This window comes from Camelus bactrianus, chromosome 32 (assembly GCF_048773025.1).
Source record: "Camelus bactrianus isolate YW-2024 breed Bactrian camel chromosome 32, ASM4877302v1, whole genome shotgun sequence".
Lineage (NCBI taxonomy): Eukaryota > Metazoa > Chordata > Mammalia > Artiodactyla > Camelidae > Camelus > Camelus bactrianus.
The window spans coordinates 12,333,186-12,350,551 of NC_133570.1; the positions used below are offsets into that span (position 1 = coordinate 12,333,186).

At 34.9% G+C, this 17,366-nt stretch overlaps 1 protein-coding gene across 2 annotated transcripts in view; it reads left to right on the forward strand.

The window, feature by feature from the left end:
* MED13L (mediator complex subunit 13L) overlaps positions 1 to 17,366 on the forward strand; it is a 253,953-nt gene that overhangs the window by 135,756 nt on the left and 100,831 nt on the right. For both annotated transcript variants that reach the window (XM_074356208.1, XM_074356209.1), the window contains exon 4: positions 4,276 to 4,359. In XM_074356208.1, coding sequence (XP_074212309.1) covers positions 4,276 to 4,359 — 84 coding nt within the window. The remainder of the gene's footprint in view (positions 1 to 4,275; positions 4,360 to 17,366) is intronic.

Consider the following 17,366-nt stretch of genomic DNA (forward strand, 5'->3'; position numbering starts at 1 on the left):
TATATATATATATATTTAACACTATGATGTTGATTTGAAGCAGTTTTTGGCAGATGAAGTATGTCTGCTAGGTTTATATATTTGCCAATAAAATAAAGGTTGATAGAGTATAAAAGGGGGAAATTATATTTCTGATGTTCTGTAGATTTTATACCTTAACATTATCTCTCTTAAAAAGAGTTGCTTCATTCAATTCTTCAAGTATAATTAAAATAAATGGGCAGCTGCTGGGCTTCCTAAACATTATTTAGCACTTATATGATTTCCCACATGTTGAGTATCTACTATGGTTTTAGTCTGGAGTATGTGGTGATGGACTATAAAGAAATGAAATACTTTTTTTTTCTTTCAGACATTGATTTTCTCACTAGTAGGAACATATACACACAAGAAAATTCAAATAACAATATGAGGCTGCTCATATTAGTGGTTACAAACAAGAAGAGTAACAGTATTTTATTGTGAATAGTAAAACACTCGGTGCATAGCATTTATTTCTCAGATATTTATTGAGCACCTGCTAGTGCAGAGCAGAACATAAAGCATATTGCATAATAGGCACTTAAATATTTGTTGAATATTGCCAGTAAATAAGATAGATAACTGTATCTGCCCCCAAATTGCCCATTGTTTCTTGGGAGAAAAGAGTCACAGAAATGAATCATTACCACTCAGTGGTGAAAGTGCTGATCTGTAGATTAGAGTGCTGTGCAGGCTGAAATGGGACAGGAAAGATGAACAGAATTACATCAGAGGAGGAAGGGCTAGAGTGGGATGAGGAAGGGATTCCAGGCCAAAGCAGGGTCAGTAGCAATTAATGGGAGTATTTAGTACGGAAGTTCTTACTCTAGGGTCTGCTTCAGGGAGTTCACTAAACCTGTGGATTTATACGCAGTACTTTGCTTTTCCGTGCCTTTTTAGGAGAGTTTATAATAACTTTCATTAAATTTCTTTCTTTTTCTTTCCTTTCCTTTTCCATAAAGTCATGACCCCCAAAGATTGAGAACCAAGGACTTATTAATATCTCAGTATATTGTCTGCTACTGAGTCAAGTCAACACAGTCCCAGTTTTCATTCAGGTGGTGGAATTGTCTTTCTTAGCAAAGACACACCCTGTCTTCTCTCATTTTCTCTCGTAACTTAAAGTACAAAACACCAGATGGAAATGCTTTCTGTACTGCTCATTAGTCTTGGAGGAGCTACGTGTATCTGTATCTCTGTCTGTGTGTGTGTGAGGGAGGAAGGGACAAGTTTGTTTTTGGACCAGCCATAGTTGAGATGGAGGAGTGTAAAAATCGGTAGTGATAATTGCTGTGTTCTTTTTACTTGTTTCTTGAGTAAAAAGAAACTTTGCCCTCATACTTAGCCATCCTTGAGCCATCTAACTCAGCAATTATATAATTCTCTATTGAGCTGGGGGTCAGGGTAGAGAACGGGAGCACAGTATTCAGCATCTTCACTAATTTGCTCCCAACCTCCTCTGAGGTACTTGGTGACTCCAACTTTCTGCCTCATCACTGCTAACGGCATGACTTGTGACGGCTCCCTTATGCAGAGTTAGGTCAGTTGCAAATCCAAAGCTTTGTGAAAGCAGTACTTCATCCAATGCAGTTATGTGTTCTCATGGTTTCTTTTCGTGTGAGAGAAATCACTGATCACATAGAAAGTGATTAGCAGTTGAAAATCGCATAAGTCATTTATGACTCTCATTTGGAACCAGATGGTTTTGGATTGAAGGATCAGTAGTTTCTATGGCTGTTTTGTGTATTAGTGATAATAACCTTTTGTAGACATTGCCTGACAAAGAAATATGATCTGTAGTGAGAACTCCAGGAGATATGTTAGCACGGAGAGTTAGATTCTCAGCGTTTTCATTAGCTTTTTGCCTTTTGCCTTTGTCCTTGAGTGATCTTCACTGTGTGCTGCTCCACCCCAGTCCGTCGTTTGTTCTGGAATGAAATCAGTAAATAGAATTTGTGGCTTTTACATCATAGAAGGGCGAGGGTTTTGAAAGAAAATTTATATATTATCCTCTTTAATGAGACATTTTATCTGTTTTTTCTTTCATATTATACTATCTAACCGTTGGATTTTTTTCTATCCTTAAACTGTAAATTCATGTTTTCTGTTACTGAATAAATGATTCTTTTTAATTCTGACCTTCAAGACTTATATGAGAGAATGAATATGTTATTTAAAAGTGGTATTTATTAAGTGAGGATGTGTGTCAGTAGAAGACAGTGTTTAGTATTTGATGTGATTCTGTATTTATTACATGCTCTGTTGCTTTCATTCTAAGCATTATTGATTTTAAGATTCACCTTCAATTTAATAACAGCTTTTGGAAAATAAAGAAACATTAAATAGACCCATCAATTACAAGATACATATGGACTTTAAAAATGAGTAAGGAATTGAGAAAATGAGACAGCATCAGAATCAGTACTCGGTAATAGTTAAATGTCCTGACTCTGTGATGAGATATACCTGGGCTTGATCCCAGCTCTGCTGCTGATTAGCTGTGTGACCTTGTCTAGGTGACATTCTCACTGTACCCCAGCTTCTTCGTATATAAAAATTGACATTGTACATCTGTCTTATATAATTGTTACAATAATTAAGTGATATACTGCGCCTGGTAATCAGATGTGGTGGTATAGAAGTGGTTCTGGTAATAGTTGTTGGTAGTATTATTGGAGGAAGGAAACAGATTATAAAAGCTACAGTTTTTCAGAGGAAGTATCTATAGGCAGTCTAGCTAAAAAAATACAATACAATTAAGTCTTCTAACTAGGGAATAATCTGTGGAGTTTTTACTTTTCAGTTTTGCTTCTTGAGCACTTCCACCTTACTGGATATTCCATATTTTCTATTGTAACTTTAATGGAGTCACATAGTCTTTAACCCTATAAAGCAAATTAACGTATAATTTCAGGAAAACAGATGGGGTTTGAAAATGATTTTTTACATTGTGAACAAGGAAAATTGTTGCAGAAATTCATTTGCAAAATAAAAGAAGTTGAAGCCAGTGACTTTTTGATGCAACAGTGCTCCAGATTAGCTCTGCCCACAGGGAGTGACATTGTGGTCAGCCGAACTGTTGCCATTTACTAACCCATCTAATCTGTAATGAGTTGATTGAAGGCTTGAATTGTTTCCATCCTCCTTGATAGAGTGGTAATTACACAGGCAAAAGCCACGTGCAGAATTGCCTGAATATTCAATACAGAATTGCTATATAGCTCTTTTGCTGGTAGGTAGAACCTCGTATAGAAAAATTACATCCACCTTTCTGACAGGCTTTCTTGCAGAACATGCATCATCTCGTTGAATAGTGTTAGAGATTTCTGTTGTATTTGATCAATTTTGAAATGCATGTTTTCTCCCACATTTTTATATTTTTAAAATCAGGGATACTCCTTGCAAATGATGGCATCTCACAATTGACCAGATGGCAGTTATGATATAGTTGTCATCTGCCTATATATGAGTGAACTTGGTCATAGCTATATGTATTGTTGTCACGTCAGTTGAATTGTGTGCATTTTTGGTATTATACAAGTTGAGTTCAGTTGCCATTAACGTGTCTTCAGAAAGAGTACCCTGTGATTTGACACTGAAAAACAGTGTACACAGAACTGTATGGTAACAGAAGTGGGGCACAGTTTAGACAGAAGGAAAGCAAATATCCATTACTGAAGAAATGACTGCAGTTCCTCGTTTTCTTGTAAAGCCATAGTCAAGTGCTTTACCGTATCTGCAAAAGGAAAATACCTAAGTAGAAGAGGCTCTGCTATGCTTCTGCTACTGAAATCCCTGCTAAAGAATTGACTGTCACACACCAAGCAAAATGATCCCACATTAAAAGTTCCAAGAAGGGCATCAGTGGCTTGGAAGAATATCCCTGAGGTGCTTATAAGAAGTGCTGCCTACATACCAGCATTCTCGATGACACAATAATTAAAGTAATACAGAATTGTGATTGGATTTGAAGTAATTCAGAAGTGTAAGATACTTCAGGAATGCATCAACTGATTAATTTTGCTTTTTTTTTTTTTTTTACATGTACAAGAATAATACATAATAAAAATCTATACACAAAGTCAGAAAGTTCCTTCAATTAGTATAGTGTAAACATTTTAAGTGATAGGAAAACATTTTTGCAGTTTAACTGGTGGTGTTTTTCTCTTCAGTGATGGATCTCATCTGTGATTATTGATTTGGTGACTTACTAATTTGTTATTGAAACTATAATTTTTGATGTAATTATTGTAGGTGCCTAATGGATAAGAACTTCGTTAGGATTGGGAAATGGTTTGTCCGACCTTATGAAAAAGATGAAAAGCCGGTCAACAAAAGGTGAGTCTTTGGAACACTTTTGGTTTTTGGTTTCTTTTGCTTGATCACAACAATCTTTAGGAAAGAGGTGAATGGAGGAAGCAGCTTATTTATTTATTTTCCAATCACATTAGTAGTTTAGATGTATGAATTAGATTCCTAGAACATACTTTATTAAAACACTCTATTATTAAATTTTTGTGAAATATTAAATTTTGGACTAGAAAAATGATTATCAGTAACCAGTGTCTAAGTCTCTTATAACCACACTATTTGGAATTGAATGACTCTGTTGTGTTGTTCTCATTATCCTTCTTTATCTTTCTTCCTTAAAGTGTTATGTGGCATAACTTTAAAAAAAAAAGTCATGTGGGGCGGGGGTGTAGCTCAAGTGGTAGAGCACATGCTTAGCATGCACGAGACTCTGGGTTCAATCCCTGGCATCTCCTCCAAAAATAAATAAGTAAACTTAATTACCTCCCCCTGCCAAAAACAAAACAAAACAAAACAAAACAAAAAACCCCAAACCAAATAAACTGTCAAGTGAATTCAAATGGTGACAATTTTTATAGAATTGATTGACGCCCCTTAAAAATCAGTCAACATATCCATGAGAGTTGTCAAACTAGGACTGGGAATACTTTTTTAAAACAATCCTAAACTTTTAATCATTATTATATGCCTGGCTTTAAAGGCAGTCCTTGATACTAAACAAACGTGGAGTTTTAGATCAATCAAGCCAGAATCAAAAAACAAAGCCCTCAGAATCTAATATTTATCTCACTTTCCTTTGAACACAGTGTGGACTTAATTGGAAGTTGATGCCTATTTCATTTCTCTAGGTCAAGGGTACACAATCTTGATTGTATTTTACTGTCCATGAACTTGCCCAAAGTTTAGGGTCCCAGCTCCTGGCTGCCGACAGGAGCTCTCGAAGCCTTATACGGTTTAGGTAGTCTTAAGGTTAGATCTTTTGGGTAGTTGGCCAGAATTTTACCTGGCAACTCCTGCCTTTTTTGGAACCCTTACTTTCTTAACTTTCTTGTTCATACAAGAGATTTAATTAGCAGCCCTCTCTCCTACCTGTATGTCTTAAAGCTTTGATGAAATGGTTGTGGTATCTCCTCAGTAACCAAACCTAATTTATGAAAATCAGGATTTCTTTTTTCAAATTACATAAATTTGGGACTGGCTTTTTTTTTGGTGGGGGCAGGGATCAAGTCACCATGAACTTTCTTGGAATATTTTCTCCCTTTTTAGTATGTTTAAAAGTCTTAAAGGATTTATTAAAAATTTTATTTAAATAGACAGTAGGTATTATGTGCATCAGAGTTTGCCTGAAAAAGATAATAATGCTTTTAGGAAAAGGTACCAGTGTGTATGGGTGTGATTCTTTTTACAGGTGCTTTGATTGATGGAGACAATTTTTTTTCTTTTATTTATATTGATTTGGTCTAACTAATAACATGTTTCATGGACATAATTCATCTTAGCACTTTCCTTAAATTTACAGAGGGCTTAGATTTTCTGACTGGTTAAAGTTTTGACTTTTATGTTGATGAGTCTGAATGGTTATATATGGAGTTGTCTTAGCGCAGTGATCTTCTTTACCATTCTTCGTGTACCTCTCCTTGCTTAGTGTGCGTCCTCAGAACTGGCCGCTATTGAATTAACTGAACAAGTCCTAAAACTTTGGATCAGTAGGTACAGATGTTTGTGTGATGATGTGACAGGAATTTGGGGAGTTTAGAGGAAATATAGAAATAAAATAAGGATCAAAAGAGTGGCAATTAGTATTTTAATGGTAAAAAACAATGTTTAAAAGTCAAGTGTAGTTATCAGTCTATATCATACAGTTTGTATAGCTTTACACTTCATTTAGATCTTCAGATCTAAATCCTTTTTTTCCGAACTTCATCAGATAAGACGTAAATAATGCATGTAGTGTATTTGACCATTTGATTTGTGTAACTGGGGGGCTGTTGATTTCGGAGCAATGTAATTGTGTTATTTTATTATTTTTAGACTTTGTACTTGAGATTGAATCTCATGGAACTTTGTTTTCTTGTAGTGTATAAATGTTAATGATAAAAAAACTTTTTGAAGTTGTTTACAATTAGAAAACATTTTAAGGCAAAGATTCAATTAAAAAATTTGGAATTTGCTACAGTGAAACTTTATTAGGTGTAACATCTTTTCTACTTTTATTTCTCTGAGTGGAAAATAGAGCATCATTTTGGATGGACAGAGTGACCTTGGGGAAGAGTGCATTTAGAATTGGAAGAGTTGGGGGTCACGTCTCATACCTTTCTTTACAAGTGATTTGCTTTTAGACAAGTTGTTGAGTTTTTCTGAGCTGAACTTTTATTTTTTGCTTTTATTGAATTGATTTCTGAATTAATTGGCTCTTTCTTCCTTATTGGGAAACCTGCCCTGCTCTTGGATGATACTCCAGATAGCCTCACATGTTTTCAAATACTCTAATTACTTTTGTATGTGCTGTTAACACAATTGGTAGAGTATTACTTTGAGTGCTTTAATTCCTTTTTTATGCTCTTACACGACCTAACATACAAGGAATGCCCTTATCTTGATTTTAGTAGCAAAAATGATTTTTATGTAACAAGATGAAATATTTTGATGGAGAATTTTTTTTAGCACTTTGAAACTTCCCCTCCCTCTCTTTCCTCACTGTCCCCTGTGTCTTCACCTCTTGTTTCTCTTCCCATCCTCCTCTTTCCTGTCCTTTTCCTGTTACGGCTCAGTCATCCCTGTTTTCTTCTACAGATGCAAAGATGAAAAGTCAGGGAAAGGGATCTCTCATTAAAGAGAGGATAAGCAGACATGCAAACAGTTACTTACAGTGTGAAAGATAAAGGGAGTCTCTTCCTAGGGTCCAAAAAACTAATCAATGATAACTTTTTAGTTTCCTCATAAATTTACTTTGTATTATGTGGTGCATTTAACAAGGACTAGCTGATGGAAATTCATAAAAAATATTAATGAGACAATTTGGTCTTATTAATCATAGATAGTAGTTTTACCATCTTTGTTTTTGGTGGGTCTATAAAATTTGTGGTCATTTTCTGCTAGTTTGTCTGATGGAAGATATATCAAAAGATACTATGTATTTTGTCACTTGAATGTATTTGACAGTTGTGTGAAAAGAAAGAAGGTTAGAATCCTAGGGAGCATCAACATTTACAGGTTGGGTAGAGAAAGGAATACATAAAGGAGACTGGGAAAGGTCAATGAGAAATGAGAACCAGGAAGACTGGTGTCACCAGAACCATCGATTTTTAAAGTTTCAAGATTAATCAGCTGTGTCTTCTCGAGAGGCCTGTAAAAGACATTCTAAAAGGACTAATGATTTGGCATTTGGGCAGTCATGGTGACCATAACATGAACAGTTTCAGTGGAGTGGTGAATTTCAGGTTATGTAGCCTGAGTTATGAATGGGAATTGAATAGCTAGGAATGTAGAGTTCTTGCTCTATCTTGTTACAAGTAGCTGCAAAGTGAAAAGCTGTTGCATCTCGGGAAGGAGGAGACAAATATTTAGTAAGAGCCTATGATAAAATTGAGTGATACTGTCTCTGGATTTTTAAAGTGTCATTCATGTACCAGGGACTCTGCTTTGTACTGTCACAAACATTATGCGTAGAGTGGTAAAATGTAGACCGGCTCAACCAGTGGTGATGATAGTTGTCTGCTTTCCAGATAGCTTATTTACTTTTTTAAAAGTTTATTTCCTATTTTCTTAATAACTAAGATGAAGTTATCACCGTTAGTTTTTGTTTTTTATTTGTTCTATTTGTGGTCTAAAAAGTACATAATAAAAATGGATACTCTGACTATCAATAATGGATTTTTAATATACTAGAGAGGTTGGGTGAGTATCTTTTTTATTCCTGCTAGAGGACTAAAACTAAGATGTAAAGTCTACTATATATTTGCTACCTAGATTATTAACCCTAAAAGGTATAATATTGCAATATATTTCTTAAGTGAACCATTCATTTTCTAGTATCAAAAAAGAGGGCAGATTCTGGAATAAGCACTGAGAGTAAAAATAGTTGGCTAATGTATATTTTATTTTGATATGGTAATTTTCAGTTCTGCAGTTTTGATTTGATTTTTTTATCATTTCTATTTCTCAGCTGAGATTTCGTATTTTTATGTATATGAGCACATTTTCCTTTATTTCCTTAAGGATAATTACAATAACTGCTGTAAAATCTTGGGCACTAAATAAAATTATCTCCATTGGTTGTCTTTTCTCTTAAGTATGGGTTAGTTTTGCTGTTTCCTCATCTGTTGAATAATTTTGAATTGTGTTTTGGGAATTGTAAATGATACAAAGATTCTAGATTCTGCTATATTTCTCGGGAGAATGTTGATTTAGTTTATGTTGTTGTATTTTTATTTTTTAAAAATTTTTATTTGATTTTATTTTGTTTGACAGTTTATTTTAGCTGGAGTCAAACTCCAGGCTCTTGCCTCACCTATCATAGGAAGCAGCTGAAATCTCTGTAAATCATTTGACCTAGGGTTTCTTGGCCTCAGCACTGTGACATTATGGGCCAGATAATTGTTTTCGGCACTGCCCTGTGAATGGTAAGATGCTTAGCAGCTTTTCTGGCCTCTACCTACACAATGCCACTAACACCCTCCTCCTTCAGTTTTGAGAACCCAGTATGTCTCCAGATTGTGTCAAATGTCCCTTGGGAGGCCAGATTTCCTCTGGTTAAGAACCACTGTTTTCAGTCTTAGCTGGGTTAAATCTGACCCATGCACATAATTCAGGGCGTCAACCAGAGATCTGAACAATTTTATCTATGACTCTCTTCTTTCCAGGATTTCCTTTCTCATTTCCTAGCTTGCTGTGGTCTCTTTGAACTTGGTACTCTGGTTCTTCAGACCAGTAAGACTGGAGTTCTATCAGTTTTAGCCACCCCCCATATGGTTCAGTCTGCCCTCATGCTAAAAGCTGTTTAAACACAAAAACAAAAAAAAGGAAAACTCAGTGCCATTCCTTTGTTTCAAGTGTAGAGTCTTGTCCCTCTCTAAGTTCTTGCCTGCATTTGGTAACTTTAGTAAAATTTATTTTAGCAGATTTTAATATTTTCTTCAGAATTTATGCTTGCTGTTTAATTTTCTGGAGGGAGACAGATATTTGTTTGCAAGGAGCTACTTGACTGCTACCCCAAGTGGAGCCTGATGAATATTTCAGGACAAAAAACTTGACGTTGCTTTGTTACCCTGCTCTTATTTGTGCTTCACTTACACTTAATGTTGTTTGTCTATTAAAACGGGATTGCTTAGCCTCTGGAGCTGAATCACCTAGTGGTGGGAGACTTCCATTTTATTTTTTACTTAGTTGATTAAAGAAATGACACCTGTTTTCTCTGTAATTCCAATATTTGAGGGATATGAATTTTTCCCAATTATTCAAATAATTAATGAGTTTCGTGCTTTATATTTTTTCAAAAGTATTAATGTTTATAGACTTACCCCCAAATGTATAGACATTAAACAGCTTTTTAAAATGTAAAGGCATGAAAGGTCTTTCTTTTCTGGGTTGACTTTTTTATATAAGCCTTTTCCTAAGTCACTTTATAAAAAATGTTCTTAAACAGTCCTTATTAATTTCCTTTAGGGAATGAGGTAGGATGAGAAATGAGACAGGAGAGTAAGAGGAAGGCAGGCCCAGGAAGTGACAAGGCCAAGGGAAGGACCAAATGGGGTCCTTTCTTTGAAAGGTGTGATCAGGGTCTCAGTAAAATGTGACTGTGGCATCTGTGTAGCATGTTGGCAGCAGGGGGGAAGCATTAGAGATTAGAGTTAGATTTCAGAACATTTTCCTTTCCCATTAGACACAAATGTTCATTTCTTAAAAGAAGGTTAAAAATACTATTTGAGATTTTTACTTTTGCTTGATTTTATATAATTTTCTTCCTAACATTTCCCCTTTATCAGTTTAATAAAACATAATTTACACTGTTAAAGAAAGAAAATTACATAAATTTTACTCTACTTAAAATTAGAGCCTAGGTTTGCCCTTTTATTTTGAAATTGGAGACTGTTTTGAAGATTGTCGAGTGTTACAGAAGATAACATAAATACTAGCGCATAACCCAACATGTGGGGGTTGTTCAGTGGTGGTTGGTTGCCACCAGGAGTGGAGGTTATAGTAGTAATACTTAGGAAAAAATTAAAGATACGTACCTTTCTTATGTGTTCCTGATAATTTCTTGTCCTAGAATAAGCTTACTACTCAAATATTTAATAATCAGCTTTATATATACACATACATACACATATAGTTTGTATTAAATGAGTTAGGTATTTCTACTTTATGTCAATATGCTATTTATAGCATCTCATATTGTGTCTTGATTTTTACCCCTAAAATATTTACATGAAGGATTTGGTTGACTTCTGTGGTATATTTCTAGTGTTAGAGGATATTATAAAAATAAAGCTTTTATTAAGTGTGGTTCTTACAAAGTATTGAAATTTCTATCTGAGAACTTGACGGTAGAGTGAGACAATATACTTCATGAAGGATTTTGTTGATAGTTATGTAAGTTGAAGTATTGTAGCTTCATATTTATGGCTAAAGAATATGGAAAGATGTGAGTGCCAAGATGAAATATTAAATTATGTAACTGAAGCTTGGTCTTTGTCATCACGTTGGTACGTGGTCTTTTGTTTCAGTCTTCTGCCTGTCTGGGTCTTCTGACTTTAAACTGCTCGTGTTACACTCTGCCCTGTGTATCCTTGTGTCAGACTGCTTTCGGTGAGGCAGTCTCCTGTGTAAGAACATAATGTGGTGCCAGTTGTGTTTAGGATGTTACCCAAACTTTATCTGGCATTCCTGTTCCCCAGCAGAAGCCTTTTGTCCGATCAGAGTGGCCCTTCACAATTCCTCACATAGTCTAAACTCCTTTTCTCCTTTGTTCTTGCTCCCCCCCCCCCTTTTCTGTCCTCCCTGGCAACTCAAGTTAACTTTGATCTCTCTTCTTTGAGCTGCTCCCCTGAGGCAACTTATCTAGCTGTTTTTTCCTGGCATTTTACCTCTAATTTTATCAATGGTATGTTTTTTATTATTATTCTTGTTTCTTGTTTTTATTTTATTACTTTAAAAATTTTATTTTTCTCCTGAATTTGTAGTAAGAAAGATGAGAATTTACTCTCCTTCCTCCTTTCCCTATTCCTTCTTTATTCCTAAACTGAATCTTTAAAACAAAATCATACTTATTTTGGTGTTCACTGTGCGTCATCATTCTTCCTTTTATTCGACTCAACATCTCTTTCAATTCCTAGTACAAAGGATATTACAGGTTTGGTTGAACTGAATGGAACTTACTTCTTTCTGTTGTAAATCTAGTTTGCCCTAGGAGCAAAATAAAAAATGAGATATTAAAAGTCATCTAACATAAAGCAAAATATGAAGTTATGTCATTAAAACAACATTCTTGGGGGTGAGAGTGGGTATAGCTAAGTGGTAGAGCCCATGCTTAGCATGTACAAGGTCCTAGGTTCAATCCCCAATACCTACATTAAAAAAATAATAAAATAAAATAAAATTTTAATTGTTTAAAAATTTAAAAGAAACAACATTCTTTTCACCATTCTTATTTTAAAAGATGATCCTTTAAAATACTATATTTTATAATGGATTAAAATCTTTGTTTCTTATAATTACCAATTTTTTCATGAGTTTTCCCCCCATATGATTTCTTACTTGAGTAGTTTATTCCAAGTTTCAAGTCTGAGCAGTTGGGCTCTTTATGATGTTTTTTTTTTAGTTCAAGTATTCCCTAGTATAAAACATACATTACACTATTGGACTCTGTACCCCAGTGCTGGCCTGTGAATTGCAATCCTCCTTTGTGGAAACAGCCTCAACACATTTTGAGATCTTAACAGGCCACATAGAAAGAAGGAGGCCTTTCTGATCAGTTGCACACAGAAGAGCCTAGAGGCAACATTGTTGGGAAACATTTGAAGGATTATTATGTTTCACTGAAATTGGCCAGCATTGTTTATATATAGAGTTTACCTGGTACTGAGAACATAAAAAAACAAAGGAACATCTTAGCAGGATAGTTGAAGACAGTCGACGAAAGTATTTCTAGGTTAGCTGAATTAAAGAAAAAGAAAGGGGAAGTTAAGTTTCACTGAAGGAGGAAATTGGACTATTAGCTGGAGAATTTTAAGCTTTATATTAATGGTCTTTAAAGTATTATATCCATTTCAGTGTAGCATGCCACCCCCCCTTGTTTCTTATTTATAATTTCAAGATCTAGAATTTAAGCTTTATATCAGAGTATGGTTTGCATTTCTGAAATAACGTTTTTCTGCTAGTGGTTTGTTGTGTCCTTAAATATTTTCAGGCCTTGAATTCATTGGAGTTTCTTAGGGAAAGTGGAAGACATTGTGATATCTTTTAAACACCCAGTGTGTGAAAAAAGAAAAATTGGGATTATATGTTTTTACTTTTCAGCTTTATCCTATAGCCCTCCCTTTACTCAGTCTCTAAAAACGTATAGTACTGGTTTGTGACACATGATTATGATCAAGTATTAAATTGACTATGTATTGTTTTGTATCAACCTCGATCATTTTAAGCATGTTTTGTAGGTTAAGAAAGGTAAATTAGTAAGGGACACTGATACTGGCAAAGCCTCCTTTCCCCCCAGTCTTTAGAAACACATGGGGTTAAAAATACCCATTGAAAACTCGATAAAATTCTTCAGTACATTTCAAACCAGAGGATTCTTTAGTTGAAGGATATCACTGATATATTTGAATGTGGCTCTGTGTTTGAAGTATAATACAGGGTATGTTCTGTAGATGCTGTAGAACAAAGCATTCTGTATTTGTGCTTTGATTTTTTATAAACTAAGCTATCCAAGTTTCAGACCTCTTTTAATTCAAATCTGAGTACATCATGGAGAAGCCTTTAGTTGGGCCACTGGCAACTTGTGTATCTGATCTCTTTTAAGGATGCATGCAGTATCCCAACTGTAACTCCTCTGAACAACTCAGATGCTTTTAGAAACAGCTGAAATTACTGAGTAGCCAAGTTGGAGCTGAAGCTGGGGTGACATCAGATAAGGTGAGATAGATGAGTGAGGGGCCAGTTGTACTGACCCACGATGTGAGTAGTCAGAATTATAAATATTGACTTTAGGAATTAGAACTTTTTGTACCTGTGAGTTTTTCAGGTATGTGGTACATATATACATTATTACAAGTATTAATGATGGGCTTGAATCTACCACCCAACAGACTGCTCCTTTGGAAATAAATGACAGAAGTTTAGGACTTTATTTTGACTCCGATTCTAGTTACGCGGTTAGTGTACATAGTCAAACGGTTCCACTTACTACAGCCTGTGTTTCTATTCCTGTGTTTTCTTTTCTAAACTCTTGGTAGGAATAATGATAAAGGTATAATGATGTCTACTTTATATAGGTTGTTTTGAGGGTTAAATGAGATAATTAATGTAAATGACTAAATCAGTGACCAGATAAGCAAATCATTTAGCCTGTTTCATAAGTTTCTTCCTAGGTTCCTATTGCACTTTATATACTGTTCACTCCATTACAGATGAAACCACTGAACTTTTCAAAATTAAATGATCATAATTCAGGAATAGCATTGTGCATCATTTTATTTTTCCTCTTTCAGATCATTTGATGTTGTTTATATACATCAAAGTTGTATATTTTATATAAACCATGCATTAAAAGCAGATGATAGAACTTCCATAAAATTCACCTCCTTTATACCAAATATTTTCATGGATTTGATTTTGGTCTTAGATACTTAGATACGTATAAAGAGGCCTTTTGACTATTAAGGTTCACTATAAGTGTAATAGTCTGTATTTGGCATTTCATATGTAAAAGACAGGTTCTAGGTAGTGTTAAGCCAAGTGTCTTTAGTAGTAAGATGAGATAGCTACTCTGGGTAATAAAATGAGGCAGTAAAGGTGAAAAGCGACCCAGACAAATGGACGCAGCAGTCACAGTTACCAGATGAGGAAGGAGGGAAGCTCCTTAGAAACAACGAACACTTCCAGACTTTTCTTCTCACTGAGGTAGGCATCATTCAACACATACAGAAACATATTTGTGCATTGCTTTTTCCCCTACTATTCCTCATAAAGATATGGAGGAGGGTGTGGATTTTTCCTGTTCTTTTTCCTCCTTAAACACATTTTTCACTTTTGTAGCTTGAAGTGAGGATAGTCTAGATAAGAACATTTGACATGGATTGAAGAATAATAGAGAAAATAAATGAGAGGTTGATAAAATAAATTATTATCTGTATTATTAGTTTACTGGCATAGTCTGACATTAAAAGTTAATAATTATATAAATGTGACCATTTGTTCTTTTGTGCTTAGCCCTCTGTTTAATGAATAATAGTGAAATGTCTCCTTGGAGGGAATTTAATCCCATAGTACTCATTCACTTTTTAAAGCTTTCATTAATACTACTTTGTTTCAAGAATGTATTCGTAAGTCATCCCAAACATTAAAAAAGCTCTTGTGTATTTTTCTGTAACAAAGGATTGAATGTATTTATTAAAAATTGAAAATTTTAGAAAACCACATAGAATTATGAGACACTTGAATTGAATTCTAACACATAGATATGTCCTTTATTTGAACACAAGACTGTGCATGGGTTGTTGTTTCTTTTTTTTTTTTTTTTTGATACTTTATGTATTCCTATACATACATCCCTCCATAGTGCTTGATGATTAGTTACTGAAATCTTTAAATTTTAGCCTTTAAAAATAGAGTTATTTCTAGATACACTGGAAAAGAACAACTTCAGCACAATGTACTATAATTTACAAAAAGGTAAAATTGAGTCTCTAATGCAAATATAGAAGGAACAAATGCCAGACATTTTAATCAACTCTGACTAGTGAAAGAACAAGTAAGATGTGAAAACCAGTTCAGAGCATTTTTTTTCCTAGAAAATTAATAAGTATTTATGTACCAACAACTTAGTAGCTGTTTGAACAAATAATGCACAGAAATTGAATAAAATTTATTTTCTTCTTAAGTAACCAGAATTGCTTATAAATAGGACATGTGTGCCTATTGAGCACTGTACAACTTCTCCAACCTTAAAATCAGATTGGATGCCACTTCTCTTATTTTCTGTCCATATTGATTTGAAAAACCAGTTTTACAAAGCTTTGATTTGTTTGCAGGGAATGCAGTACAGTCTAATGGGGAAACTGGACTACCTTGAGCTAGTAGTTCGTGTAGAGTGTGACAGATGTTGCTTTATTTCCCCGTCAAATTTAAAATATCCCAGCACACCCCTGTGAATTTGCTGTAGTGCTCTGGGGTGTTTTGGCTCACAGTTGGGGAACTGAGGCAGCAGATAATCCTGTAAGAATTTCCCATATGTGACACTGAAAGGGCAAACTGCCTTCCATTGTTTTGAATAAATTTTTTAAAAAGTACCCCGAGGAGCTTCTAAGTAGAACTGTCAAATTTCCCTTCTTAACTTACCTGCTACATGGTGGCGGTGGTGTTAGTGTCATTGACTATCCTGGTAGTGTCCATTGATCAATAAACTACATTGTGTTTATCCAAACCGTGCAGAGTGTATAGACTGCTATAGAAGGCCAGTTAACCATGCCACTGTGATCACTAGAGCTACAGTATAGCAGATGCTTGAACTTTTTGGCTCAAAACACCTGTAAACATTATTGAGCCCCCAAGAGAGCTTTTGTTTACATAGGTTGTACTTATTGATATTTACTCTAAAGGATGAAAACCTGAGAAAAGTTAAAATATTTATGACTTTGAAAAATAACAATAACAAACCCATTATATGCTAACACAAATAACCCCTTTTTAAACTAAAATAACACTTTTCTAAAAGAAAACAATATTTAGTCAGAAGAGTGGCACTGGTTTTGCAAATCCCTTTAATGTCTGGCTTAAGGGAAAACAGCTGCATTCTTGTGTCTAGTTCTGCATGTAGTCTGCTGTGACATCACACACCATGTATCCTCTGGAAAACTGCATTGTGCACTTGGAATAAATCAGAGTGAAAAGGATAAATAATGTCTTCATGTTATTTTTAAGATAGTTTTGACCTGCTTGCCTGCTCGGAGTGGAGCTTTACATTCCTATATTTTAAAAATTTCAGCGAAGATGTGGTTTGTCTGCATTTTATTCTTAGGCAGGTTCAAGTAAACTTTTCCTGTGAATGGTCAGATAGTAAATATTTTAGCTTTGCAGGGCATGTGGTTTCTATCAAAATTAGTCAGGTTCGACATTGCACTGTGAAAACAGCTATAGACAATATGTAAATAGATTGTTCCAATAAAACTTTACTTACCAAAAAATAGGTAACACAGTGAAACTGGCCCTGGTGCCTAACTTTGCTGACTTCTGCCCTTAAGAGGAAAAGTGCTGCCTGGATAGGTTCAGTGACTAGCTGAGAAGCCACACCGCTGGAAAGTGGAGGACTCAGATTGAGGCATTCCTAATTTCACAGCCGCTGTTTTTCCTCAGCTCTTCATGCTGTCATAACTAATGAGGTTAATGATTACAGATTTAATATAGGAGTGTTTATTGATTATAAATAAATTTTAAGATAAAATTAATTACAAAGTTATATAGGGGCTCCCATTTAGAATCTCTCTGATTACCCAAGAAATGATTAGATGAGTGTCTTTATCATAATAAATCATATGCACAGCAGTATTCCTCACAGCAGCGCTGGGAGATTGGTGGTAGGCACGGAGATGGTGAGAGAGACCATCTGTAGAGAGGTAAGACTGCTTCTGAGGGACAGAGCTAGATCAGCCTACGTCCAAGCCTCTTGCCCTTAATCTTAGCAAACAAATGAGAAGTACTGTCTTTCTCCAAAAAATGAAAAAAGGTAGAGAAAGATAATATGTAGACGTTGAATGTTAAGTATGAAATAGTAAAGAAAGAGCAAATAAAAAACAAAATGATTCACTTTTTAGCTCCTG